This window comes from Ruditapes philippinarum, unplaced genomic scaffold (genome assembly GCF_026571515.1).
Source record: "Ruditapes philippinarum isolate M1 unplaced genomic scaffold, ASM2657151v2 ctg8690_1_1_1_1, whole genome shotgun sequence".
Taxonomy (NCBI): domain Eukaryota; kingdom Metazoa; phylum Mollusca; class Bivalvia; order Venerida; family Veneridae; genus Ruditapes; species Ruditapes philippinarum.
Window position 1 is genome coordinate 14,590 of NW_026864200.1, and position 14,129 is coordinate 28,718.

The following is a 14,129-nucleotide window of genomic DNA, read 5'->3' on the forward strand; positions in this document are numbered from 1 at the left end:
TATTTCAGTTGATATTGCCCTAAATATGACATTTGCACTGAATGAAATATTGTTGCGTCATATACATACAACAGATAATAGTTTTTTTTTATCTTACTGACCCTATTTCAGTCAAATAAGTTAATATTCTTCATACACGAGAAGAGAATAATCTGTCATTCAAGCATGTTCTCTTTAACTATTTTATTCGGAATAGGAACTTTTATAACAGGTAAATCATGCTGTTTAATTTTTTGGTAACAACACCATTATTGATTCCGATTTGAAAATAAATACACAGTATATTAATAAAGATTTTTTTAAGTTTATACATACTCCTTAATTTACGGACAGTATCAACACTTTTGTAAGATAACTTTGAAACATCGACACTAAAAACTTGCTTGGAGAGGTCATATAATGAATCCAATGATATATTGGTAAATTTTGCTATCCTTTTCAAAAAGAATGTCGTTAAATACAAATGAATTAACAGTGTCGAGTTGAATTGTTTATGCAATTCTCACAGAACATTGACTTTCAAAACGAAACCTGCAATGTCTGATACATGCATTGTCTGATAACATTTTAGCAAAATACAAAGTTTTTAATCCGGTCAATTCAATTATTAAACTTCTCGTCTCAGTCCATATATGTCTTAAAAAAGTAAACTTGTATCACTTTGTTTCCAGATTTTTTATACTTCACAACAGCAGGTGTCGAGTGCCGTGCAACTGCTGTAAAAAGTTGCCGCGTACTTCACTCCAGTGTTGTTATATTTTCTGGTCCTTCGGGGTCATTGATACCTCTCTATTCAGTGTTAAGAATTGAGTACTGCTCAATCCGGTACTAGGGGCGGCGTGAGGGATGTTGCATATGTTCATTATCCCTCATGTACAGACTTAATCTGCATTTCTTGTCTAATTTTGTTGTGATTAATGCTTCCGAGGGATCACATTGTTTCCAAGTTTAACTAAATCGCTTGAACCAACTCATTTAAGACATTCTTATTATAGTGTTCTTCTCGGTATGAGCAGTAATGTGTCAGTGTCGCCGGTTAACCCAAGCAAAAAATAACGATTTATTTTTCTTATACATCTACACAGGGGATCGCAACTATAGTTGAAGTTATAATCGATGATCTGGTAAACTTTTAAATTTTCGATAACTTAAAGGACAAAAATGCGACCAAAAAACTACAAAAAAAAAAAGCGTATAGTTAAACGGACGTTGCGTCATTTGTCATTTTATAAACGTCAATTTTTTCTGAAGAAGACTAAACGTCGAAAGCTTAAGAAAAGCGTTTGTTTTTATTGAACTGATTATATATTATTACTTTTGAACAAGAAAACAAATGTATCCACGTTATGGATCCGCAATTTAAATTGGAACGTTTAGCCGAAAAACAAATGAAATGCGGGCTTCACGCAAGATTTTTGGAAAGTTGTGTAGCTAATGATGTCATACCAAAAGGTTTAAAACTTAAATTGAAAGTTCACATCGGAAATGATTCTGGAGAATTTCAAGCTTCAATTGATCGCCTATTGAATAAGGTATCTATAGAAATTATGGAGCGTATAAAAGATGAGCAGAGACGACAAGTTAAAAAGTATGGTAAGGAAATTGAGGAGAAACGACAAATTGTGAAAACAGCGATTTCTGAGGAAGATCTTTTTGAAATAGAAAGGACCATTTCCGTAACTACTGAACAGAAAAAAGATATTTTAGCAGTTAAACACAGTAAAAATTAAAAGGTTTAATGGATCGGAAAGACACCAATATTTTTTATTCAACGGCCAGCGGTATGCAACCTAATGAAGATCCCTTAAGTGGCTCTACGATAACAGAGCGCCAATCTATGATGAAAAGGTCTACTGCTAAGGCGAGGGCACCAAACACTAAAGTGAAACGAAACGGAAATAAAAAAACGAAAAGTTATTCCTCGAACACCGACACTTATCAGAAGACGAACATAGTAAACAATAAGATAGATATTCCTACGCACCAGAATGAAAGACAAAAAGACCAAGTTGAAAACCCAGAAAGCAGAAACTCTAAGGTTTTAAATGTAGAAAATTCAAAAAACTTCAAGCCCCCCAGGCACAAGAAAAACATATGCAGAGGCCACAAAACAGGGGGTATGCAGCGAAGATCTCCAACAAACTGTACAAAATCTAATGAAAATAGTGCAAGATTTGGTAAAAAGAACAGACGATTTATCCGAGCAACGAACAGAAACAAATGGAAAAAACAGAAGAGAAGGAAACAACAAATTTCGAAAGGTAAAGAAACAGTATTAAACATATCATCGAGAAAACTTACAGAAACTGATTATTTACTATTAAGTAAAGGCTTATCATTTTGTCCTAAATCGCGAAGTCATGACAAAATTAAGTTAGCTGAAAATTCGTTCAAATTTACTAGACGGCTTAGACTTAAAGAGTTTTTCGAAAGTGAGAATAATGAATCTACTGAAAATGAATATAAACAAGAACCTTTTTTCAATAAGAAACAATCTACTTTCACGCCACCTGCCGGGAGAGATACGTATTTGGATTTTTACATAGAAGCTGTGAATCAAGAGATCCTTAAGGCTGAACCAAAACGGAGGAATTATACGAATATTTCAAAACCGGAACTCGAATCATTGAAGAGTTTATCCAGCGATGAAAGTATAGAGGTAAAAAAGGCTGACAAATCAAGTACTATAGTGATAATGAACAAAGAAGATTATATTGCAGAGGTGAATAGACAACTTAATAATCCCCAGTATTATACTAAACTCGATCATGATCCGTCATCTTCAATTCATAGCAATATTTTAGAATGTATTGATGAATTAGGTAAGGTTAACGTGAATATTTTAGATGAATTTGACATTTTTCCGGTAGATGTACGTACTCCCGGCTTTTATATCCTTCCTAAAATTCATAAGCAATATAGTGAATTGTACCCTTTAGGTTATCCTGGACGCCCGATCGTTTCCGGTTGTAAATCAAGAACAGAAAATATTTCTAAGTACCTAGATTCCATTTTAAAGCCATTAACACATAATCTACCTTCGTATATCCGGGACACTTCTGATTTATTGCCAAACTAAAAACCACCTCTCTTGGGTCGGGAGAACATTACCTTGTTACGTTAGATGTTACATCTCTATATACAAACATTCCCCATACAGACGGAGTAGAATCTTGCAGACATTTTTTAGAGAGAAATCCCCCCAAAAAACCTTTCATGTAATGAAATATGTAAACTTCTTTCCTTAGTCCTAGAAAATAATAACTTTCAGTTCAACGGTGATCATAATATACAAAAAATGGGAACAGCAATGGGAAGTTCTATGGCACCCTCTTACGCTTCGCTTTTTATGGGTAAATTTGAAAATGACTTTTTAAGCCAACGTTCTTTAAAACCTAGTTTATGGTTCCGTTTTCTTGATGATATATTTTGTATATGGAGTTATTCCCTTGATGATTTGAATGCTTTCATTGATAGTTTGAATAACTTTCATCCATCTATAAAATTTACAGCGAACGTTTCTAAATCTCTCGTATCATTTTTAGATGTAAACGTTTCATTAGACGAAAACAATATTATTCACACTGATATACATGTTAAAGAGACAGACAATCATCAGTATTTAGAATACTCTTCCTGTCACCCAGTGTCTTGTAAAAATGGTATTCCGTACAGTCAAGGAAAACGTTATCGCCGTATCATTTCTGACGATAATGTTTTCAACGTTTCTTTACAGAATTTACGTACATACTTCAAAGCAAGAAATTATCCTATCAATGTTATTGATAACGCACTAAGTAAGGTTTCATGTCTAACACAGGATGAGGCCCTGTGTACTAACAACAAAACAAGTGATGGCAGTGTTATTCCCTTTGTTGTTGAGTATAACCCAACTTTACCTAATATTAGTAATATAATTAAAAAGTATTGGGATTTACTTAAACTTTCAAGTAAATGTTCTGTGCAAAAGCTTCATGAAAGTAAACCTTTGGTTGCATTTAAAAGACCTAAAAATCTAAAAGACATTCTCGTTAATTCTAATATTAGGTTCAATAACAAAAATGCGAAAAGTTCATCCAAATGTAATAGAAGTAGATGTACACATTGCAGCTCCATTATTGAAAGCAATATATTTAGTAGTACTAATATTCCTGGTAAGAATTATCATGTAAATAACAATACTGATTGTTCTACGAAAAATGTTATATATCTTGTCACTTGTGATTAATGTAAAGAGCAATATGTTGGTCAAACGAAGCAACAAGTGTCTAAACGCATGAATAGCCATAGGTTTGATATCAACAATTTTTCCGATCCGTTATTTTCGACCAATGTCGCTACACACTTTAATAAAACCAATCATTGTATTAAGGATTTTAAATTTATGCCTATAGAGATTGTCACCGATGATATGGAACGCTTATTACAAGAATCATACTGGATTCATAAGCTTAACACATTATCTCCTAATGGTATGAATGCAAAAGTTTTGTACAATATATAACTTTGTCATTATTGAGCCGGTATACATATACATGTAGTATGTTTTTTCTCATATCAAGGTTTTTTATTATTATTAATTATGAGAATTTTTGTATCACATGTGCAGATCCATATTATATGTGTAATTTATTGTATATTGCTGTATTTATATTCATGAAAGATTCTGTATTTATTGGACAAAGTTTTTATTCCCGCGTTAACGTCACGTTCTGTTTAGCGTATAGTTAAACGGACGTTGCGTCATTTGTCATTTTATAAACGTCAATTTTTTCTGAAGAAGACTAAACGTCGAAAGCTTAAGAAAAGCGTTTGTTTTTATTGAACTGATTATATACCAAAAAACTACAAAAGACAACAAAGGTTTCTCGTCTTGTCTGTTTTGAGGGATATATCAATTTTAATGTGCATGTAAATACAGCAAAATGTATACATTTTTATCAAGATATCTTGCGCAAGGATGACTATTAGTAATAAATATTAGTATACTCAGCAAATAGTTGATATAAATAGTTAAATAATTGAGAATCAAATGTAGTAAATAATATTAACTGAATCTACCTTCGTTGTAAAATAGTTAAAACAGTGTGAAATAAAGAATCCCCAAAGAAAGCCCAACAAGACAAAAAATGAAAATGTGGCAGGCTAGCTTTGATTGAGCCTGGTCATGGAGGGTAATGGAAAAAGCAAGTTACCGTCCACGCCCCCTAGCACCGACTTTAGCAGAATTCAACATTCAACATAACTGTTCCAATTTTGAATTTTGAAACATCTGCAGATGTGTTCATATGGCGGTTATCATGGAAACTTCAATGTGAAACGTAAGTGCCATTCCATGAAAAGCGGCATATGGTCCTCAAGTAAAAAAATGCCTGTGCCTTAAACGAGAAAACGATGGGCGGAACTAAAGTAAACGGAATTTTGAAAGGGGATCTGAGGTTATGAAGCCTGTATATCACAGATATAACGTCAAAAGACAAATTTAAAAAGCAACCCACATATAAGTTTGGTGGTGATTGTAATCTGAATCAAATGAATCAGTAACTTATCCTACTAATCACATTTTGTCAATTTTACATGATAACACTGACGTAATTTTCTGAATTTCAATGTTATGATATATATGCTATAATATTTTCTTGAAATAACTTTAATGCATATTTCTGTCACTTTCTTTTTCATAAGTCTGCACGTGCTTATGCCAGAATGGCTGGACACGTTTCAATGATTCTTGCTACCTAATCGGTTACGGACAGCATTTATCTTTTATCAAAGCTGAGGTAATCTTAACGATTTGATACTCTACTCTTCAAATAAATTAGCACATACATGTTTGACAATAGTTCAAAATCTAACAAAATACAAATTAAAAAATGTATTAGCTCTTGGAGGTCAGTTATCTTTCAGATCTGAAATTGCGCATAATATATTTCATTCAAGCTTTTGACTTCCATGTAGTACTGAGATCGTCATATTTTAATTATTTTGAGCTTGCTTTGAATTTGTATAGCGAATATTTATTGAGCATCAAAGTCACAATCAGCTCTGAAATCTATATTCAAATTCACTTAACTAGCGAAGACCTAGATAAAATTGAGCTCTGAGCCATTCCTAAGATCGAAACGAGTATATTATTAATTTCAAAAAGCATCTATCGCACTAGCATTGAATGCAGAGCGAACTGTAGGCTAGATATGCAAGCAAATTACCTCATTAGCCAGAACTGAGATTGATATTCAAAATATATTAAATGAGCGGAACTCGGGCTGGTCACATATTTAGAGACAATTTAGATTTTAAAAAAAGGCAAATATCGTGCTTGGAACTAGTAAAAATCGTTTAAAATTATTGTTATTCAGTCATGTATTGCAACTGTATTCATTTTTTCATATGATATGTTTTCTTTTGCCTTTTTCAATTTACTGCCGAATCATGTAAGAACAGTATTATATATCATAATATTGATTATTATTATTATTATTATTATTCAAGCTTTTTTGCAGCATTATTGCAGGCAGCACAACGGGCATCTTATCCACGTGAACACTGCAGAGGGAAACCTTTTTATCGTTGATATCCTACAGAAAACTGGGGGTAAGGATTGGTAAAAATGTTATTTATTAATCATATCACTCTGATTAAATCCGCAGATAAGAATTTATTGAGAAATTTCTATTCTTTCATACATTCAAATGTATATGTATCACCATCGTCGCAACACACGGACACTGATTCCACTGGACTACATTAAAATAACGTCCCGAGTACCCTTGGGTTACCGACGATGATTTGTTACAGCTGCAGGGCGGTATAGAAAATTAATGAATAAAGTAGATACATAAATAAGCAAATAAATAGACAAATATGTTGATAGATTGATGCGACTGATCATAGACAGTGAGGACGGTGAATAAAGGAAATTTTTGCTGCTCAAAACGCTTCATTATATGATCTAAACATAGCTACAACCTCATTGGTACTAACAGTAGTCATAAAATCATATTCACTGGGTTAAGTGTTATATAAATAGATTAATACTCATTTTCACTAACCATGTATCGTAGACTGTGAGCATTAAACAATAAATGTAAGGTTTTGTTCTTAATGACATATTTTTCGATTCAAATATCATTTCTTTACTTTAATAGTTAAACAGCAATGATGAATATAAGCTTGAATTACTTTGTGTATGGAAACCAACATATTACCAAATGTCTCCGACTATAGCCAGACTGGTTCCCATATTCAAAGCGCGGCGCATTTGAATTCGACAAAGCTTGGAGTCACGTTTGGATTTGTCGAAATATTTTGTAAATGGGGTAAAACGGCAATAGTTTTGATGTTAATTTCGTCTGTTGTGTTGTTTTTATGAAATACTAAGTTTTAAACTGACCATAATCGTGGAAAATTATATGCAATATGTCGATAGACAAAAGGATTATGTGAAAATATTGTAAATGGAATGAAATACAAGGTGATTTTGATCGAAGGTGTGCGGAATTTTTTTCCGGGACACATTTGTATCTTGTGTATTATTATACAAGTAATGATGAAATATGATTTTTTTTTCAAAAAAACTTATACATTGTATTAAGATTTTTTGACATATATGATAAGTATATGTGCTGGGATAGACAAACTTACATTCTATTTGGATTTTAATGCTATTGGCGCGGCAGATCTAGACCCCAAGTGTTTATGAATACTTGTCTCATTTTCTCACGACCAATGTGTTATGCTTGTAGGCCGCTTAAGCCCCAGTCACATAAAACCCCAGTCACACTAGAGCTTACGATTACTTGCGACCACCGGCGACTTGTAAAACTGACGATCATCAGCGATTGTCTGCGACCAAAACCATTTTTGCACAATTTACTTTTGCGAGTATCGTAAAGCCCTAGTCACATTAGAGCTTACGACCAGTGAAGACCAGTTCACGATCACCAGTGACCTCTGATCGTACGATAATCGAAGAAGTAAATTTATCTGATCAAAGAGGGCTTGGTTGCAGACAATCACCGATGATCGTCGGTTTTACACGTCGCCGGTAGTCGCAAGTAATCGTAAGCTCTAGTGTGACTGGGGTTTTACACAACACTGCGGAACCTAAATAAAAATATGCAAATTACAAAAACACAGGTTGAAATTTTGTTATACTTTACTGAATAAGACATGTTCATACTACAATCACAAGATGCTAGCTACAAATGAATGACTTGAAACTGTTTCCAAGAATGTTGCGTGATCCTTTGAAATCAATAGCAAATCAATTACATTTACAGCCAAGTGTTCTTTGTATCAATGCAACAAAAACCAAATAATACTCCTGACAATTACATCCAAAGCATAACAAGTAGATAATGATGCAATTCTATTCACGCATGCGCAGTAATGGGTGTTCACTTCATAATTAAATTTAACTGCATTTTATTTGCTTTGTAGCCTGTTTTGACAGTTAAGAGAAACAACATCCCCTCGCTTTACATGGCGCCAGACAAAGTCACCATTTTATCGTACTTTTGCTTCGTGGGGCGCCAGACATAAACACGAAAATACAACAATGTCACCACTTTGTCGTATTCTCGTAAGTAGGAAAATCAGCAATCTCTTTCCTCGTAATATCACTTCAAATTTATTACTATGGACAGATTCTGGTATACATCAAATGTAAACTGTGGTACGAAATGATTTTAATTAAGATACAGTGAGGTGCTTTTCGTATCATTTGATATTTGTTAAATGTAAAAGACTTAGGAGAAAGGGACAACGTTGATACTGGATATGATTTTCAGATTTAATGGCAGTATATTATGAAAATATCTGAGTGTCTGAATACAACAAAAATAAAACAAACGCTGATATTATAAATGGGTGTTGTCTGAAACAAAATTTTAGAAACATAATACTAAAACTGAGGACTCTTCTTAATAAAAATGAATTGATGTACATGGATAACCACCTCAAAAATCAATCTTAGTTCTTTAATTTTATTCCAATAGCTTCTTACAGCTGGGTTGGAATATCTGACATGGATACAGAGGGATTATGGCAGTGGTAATTAATTAGGGAGACACAGGCAAAATTTTCATTTCTTAGTTTTGATTTTTTCATTAATTATTCTGTAAATGCCCTCAAAATGAATATATTAGACAGTCAAAGGAACAAAACTTTTCTCGCTATAAAGAATAAAATGGTGGTTTCCTAACTTGACCCGCGTGGGTCAGGTTAGAGCGCTAGGATTTCACAATAGTTTTCAAATTGAACTCTGAAAACGTTAAAGTTCATGTCAAATGAATGACTTAGACTTGTTTCAATCATACAATATCCACAATATCTAGTATTGTAACTTCAAGGGTTCGTTCAAGTCACGTGACTTGTTTTAAAACTATTTGGTTATTATATTCGGGTCTAAATTTTGTTCAACCTATATTTATATATTTACGCCTCAAACCTAAAATATATAGAATTTAAACAGAAATTCATGCTGAAACTTCAAAAAATGTCATTTGAGTGTGATTTGAGAACATAATATCATTTTAATATTTTTGTCATTATTTTGCCTAAATATCCCTTTAATGTATCACATGTATTTAGAGAATATTGAATGAGTGTATGCATGAATAAAATGAACTTGTATAATTCGAGTTACTCAATGAGGTCAATTATTTCTGTGCTATGAATATAATTCAACAAAAATATATATTTATCACAAACCATAAAAATGACCTGTTTACAGTTTTGTTGAAAACATTATTTCTTTCATTGACACCCTTACACTGAAACGTACATGTTTATACTTATCATGTCAGGTGTGCCATAAGTTGTTATTGTCAAGACGTTATATTTTTAAGCAATTTAAGCTTTATTACCTCTTTTTATTTGGTTGTGAATATTATATATTTTAAACGGTATATATTCTGAAATCACTTGAAGTATTTAAAAATATATATCTCTAATTATTGTATACTAAAAGCTTAAAACATAATTATGTTTTATTATATATGTTTGCGTGTACCTTATTTTATGAATAATCTATTCCTTACAAAGAGCGGAATAGTTACATCAGTTTACATTGATAATGTTTTTATTTTACTCACATTATAGTGTTCAAATATCCGACATTTCTATGTATGTGTATTGTTGTTGTTGTTTTAGGTTTGTTTGTTTGTTTTTGTTTACTTTTCATGCCATATTTCTCTTTACAGAGATATTAGAAAATGAATTAAAAATAATTAAAAACAATCTTCATTAAGTGCATAAAGTTGACTATGTATGCATATTATCTTTATTTTGATGTAAACTATGAAATAATACAACACTGCTATCACTGCTATCACTATAGATAAAGTCACTATCTTTACAGGCAGAGCGTCACTGATCAGTGGTGATACGTTTAAATGATTTCATTTCTGTCTAAACATTGACATACCTTATCATCGGTGTGGGATTTTACTTTGGAATTCTTTCATGTCAGAAAGCTAGACAGATAGATTACAAAATGTCGGTGGTTCTACTCAGGTGCCGTTAGTGCCTGAAAAATTACACGGAATGACACCTGATGTCATCCTCTACCAATGGTAAAGTTTGATGGAAGTAGTCAAATGACCTGTAAGTAACCATCCTCCCGCCACCTTAAAGCAACTCCACTGAGGTTAACAAGCCTAAAAACATAAAAATTGATTGTTTCACATAAATCAACACGAGCTATTAAAACACAAATATAAATAAAATATAACTAAGAAACATACAGGAAATACATTGAAAATCGTATATTTGTGTTATTCCCTGTCCGATTTGAGTGAAAACCGTTTTAACGCTTTTCAATTTTGGGTCATTTGTCACTCTTATAATTATTATTTTGGAAAAACGGAACGAGCTAATGATCTGAAATTTTGTACATAAGTTATTAGTATAGATCTACATCAAATGGAGTAATAACACCGTAGGGAACGTGTTACAGTATCGCGTTTTTCGGTTACAAAATAGAATTTTCAAGATGGAGGCTTCTTTGTTGGGAGGACAGGTAGGTGATTTTTATTCCGGTCCATGCTACAAGTAGTTTAGTTTCTAAAAGATGTTTTGTGCTTTGCTTGTAAGGAACAGAATCCGGTATCTAGTCATATAATTTTTCAGACTCTGCACCGCAGATTTATCTCTATATTGTCTCATAAATATGCAGATTTGACAGTTTGAGAATTTGAATCGAGAGACCAACGCATTTTTATCCAATTTTGTCATTATTTATGCATGCCTTGAAAAAGTAAATCTGCAAAACGTTAGTCAGTTGTGTTTAGAAACGTTTATAAAAGTAAATGACCAGTTGAACCTATTTTCTTGTTGGTAAAATGCGTTTTAAAAAATAAACAGTGTTACAGTATAGAGCGAGGTGATTTGTGCAGGGTTACAGCATAGACCTAGCGATTTTTATCCGATATTGTTACAGTTTATTCCCAGATTTCGGTTAGACTTCGATATTTTCTATATATACTAGGTAAAATGTATGAATGTTACATAGAATTTTAAATCTCTGTGAGCTTATTGACCCGATGGCTATTCGTCCGTCTGTCGTACACATGTGTGTGCAATCCCATCCGCTCAGTAGCTACTTGAGTAAATGTGATGAAATGCCCATGACTTTCTACCAATTAAGTTGTTCAAATGGTTTCGGTTGCAATCGGGGATACGAAAACCCAAAACATAGATTTAAAAAAAAAAGGCAATGTTTAAAGACCCTTCTCATCTCGAACCCAAAGCATTCAAATCAAATCATGATCATGGCGTCATTTCGAATGCTTCTTTGTTGAAGTTACGATTATTTTGTCATTATAACATTAAAAGTCGGTTTTTTTTATTTCAGACATCCTGTTTAGCAGTTTTCATGTTTCTTACAAAATATATTATGGTAGATGGAAATTCCAACTAAAATAAAATTTAAGATTGCAGTATTGCTCATCAAATACTGTTTAATCATTCTTAGGGTTTTGCCTGCTTGTCAATTGTGTCTTTTGACAGCTTATCTATGGTAAAAAGGCTTCATAACATCCGATCCCCTCTCAAAATTTCATTTTATTTAGTTTCACTCATTGTATTCTCGTTTAGGGCACACGCAATTTTTTACCCTGGGGGTAATATGCCGCTTTTCATAGAACGGCAATAATGTGTTACATTGAAGGTTCCATGATAACCGCCATATGAACACATCCACAGAAGTTAAAAAAAATCTAAAGTGTACCAGTTCATGTTTAATGTGAATTCTGCTGAAGCCGGTGCTAGGAGGCGTGGACGGTAGCTTGCAGTTACCACTACCGCCCATGAACTGGTTTAATGAAACTGACCATGCAACATTTTCATGTTTTCCGTGTTGGACTTCTGTTAAGGATTCTTTTTTTCTCTATTTAAGTACTAATAGGCATTTCTATTATGTGTAATGGAATCAAGCAAGAATCTTTCTTCTCTCAATACAATTCGATAAAAGTTACTGTTGTTGTCGTGAAAACAGTCCTTACTTAGGACTTTACTTATTCTGCAAAAAGTCTCAATCTGAAACTTAAAGTAAGAAAAATAGCAAACTATAACTTTTTCTGCTGAAGAAAAAAAGTAATACAACCTTTCAAGAATGTATTAAATAGAAAGGTATGAGTTATTTCATAAAAATAATGGATACACGAACTTTGATTGAAATTTTGCAAGTATCTTAACTGTAACCGAAATCTGGGTATAAACTGTAACAAAATTGGATCAAAGTCGCTAGGTCTATACTGTAACCCAGCAAAATTCACCTCGCTCTATACTGTAACATTGTTTATTTTTTATAACGCATTTTACCAACAAGAAAATAGGTTCAACTGGTACTTTATTTTTATAAACGTTTCTAAACACAAAGGACTAACGTTTTGTAGATTTACTTTATCTAGGCATGCTTTAATAATGTCGGAATGGGAGAAAAATGCGTTGGTCTCTCGATTCAAATTTTTACACCGTCAAATCTACACATTTATGAGACAATATAGAGATAAATCTGCTGTGAATCATGGTCTGAAGAATCATATGACTAGATACCGGATTCTGTTCCTTACAAGCAAAGCACAAAACATCTTTTAGAAACTTAACTACTAGTAGTATGGACCTGAATAAAAATCACCTACCTCTCTTCCCATAAATAATCCTCCATCTTGAAAATTCTATTTTGTAACCGAAAAACGCGATACTGTAACACGTTCCCTACGGTGAATAATCTCAAAAAAATATTTCCAGTCCCGTCATGTCAAAAAACCAAAACCAAAAAATATCAAAGTTATAACGGCAGAATGGCCAATAGTGCAGACCATGGTCTTCACTAGTCGCATGGGTTAATATTCAATCAAACCGAGTCTGCAACATTTTCAATTTTGCCGTGTTGGACTTTCTTAAGGGATTCTGTATTTATCTATTTTTTTTTAATATTCAATTGTCACCAGCAGTCATAGATTTATTGACAGGTACGGCACGTCACAGAAACCAGAGTTCACCTACTGGTCCCCAGGGGAACCAGGGGGAGGTCAGCCTGAAGACTGTGGGGTTTATACTGCCCATCATCCGGACTATAAATGGGATGATTACTCATGTGGCCGTCACTTTCAACAAGGTAACTTTTCGAAGCAAATGAAGGTTATGTGACAATCATTGCAACTATTCCACACTTTTTTTGTGCTTTGCCTTCTTATTAACATGTGAATTTTAAACATAATGTTCTTTATCCCAAAATAGATTCAGCAACATCATGCAAAATGAGTGAAATAATGATAAATGAGACATTACTGTGCTGGTCCACAAGCAAGTGGTTCTGTTTATTTGTTTGTTTTGTTTCTTTTTTGTTTTTTTGTCTTGTTTATGTGTGTGTGTGTGTGTGTGTGTGTGTGTGTGTGCGTGTGCGTGTGCGTGTGCGTGTGCGTGTGTGCATGCGTGCATGCGTGTGTGTGTATGTATGCGCGTGCGGTAGTGTGTGCGTGACGTGAATCCAGATAAACATTTTCATACTATATAGAATGTCTGAATACAATCAAATGAAATAGTTATATAATACCTATTTGCTTTTCTGTAAAAGTTTCAATTAAACTGACACACAGGCGTAGAGTCCAACTGAGATCAAA

General features: G+C 33.2%; 1 protein-coding gene across 2 annotated transcripts; it reads left to right on the forward strand.

Annotated features, from left to right (window-relative positions):
* Positions 1 to 110: 110 nt before the first annotated feature.
* LOC132724826 (C-type lectin domain family 10 member A-like) lies at positions 111 to 13,784 on the forward strand. Of its 2 annotated transcripts, none has more exons than XM_060709779.1 (5): positions 111 to 211; positions 5,686 to 5,780; positions 6,504 to 6,594; positions 9,000 to 9,054; positions 13,479 to 13,784. In XM_060709779.1, exons 1-5 carry the CDS (start codon positions 166 to 168, stop codon positions 13,654 to 13,656), a joined length of 465 nt encoding a protein of 154 aa, XP_060565762.1. In that variant the 5' UTR covers positions 111 to 165; the 3' UTR covers positions 13,657 to 13,784. The 2 variants fall into 2 exon arrangements, with proteins under 2 accessions (XP_060565762.1, XP_060565763.1); XM_060709780.1 differs by lacking the exon at positions 111 to 211 and adding an exon at positions 5,197 to 5,321.
* The last annotated feature ends 345 nt before the right edge of the window (positions 13,785 to 14,129 follow it).

Excerpts from the sequence above, each read along its gene's own strand:
- LOC132724826 (XM_060709779.1), top strand. The coding sequence starts at position 166 with ATGTTCTCTTTAACTATTTTATTCGGAATAGGAACTTTTATAACAG. Across the intron at positions 212-5,685 it reads AATAGGAACTTTTATAACAG|TCTGCACGTGCTTATGCCAG; the intron begins GTAAATCATGCT and ends CTTTTTCATAAG. Across the intron at positions 5,781-6,503 it reads TATCTTTTATCAAAGCTGAG|CATTATTGCAGGCAGCACAA; the intron begins GTAATCTTAACG and ends GCTTTTTTGCAG.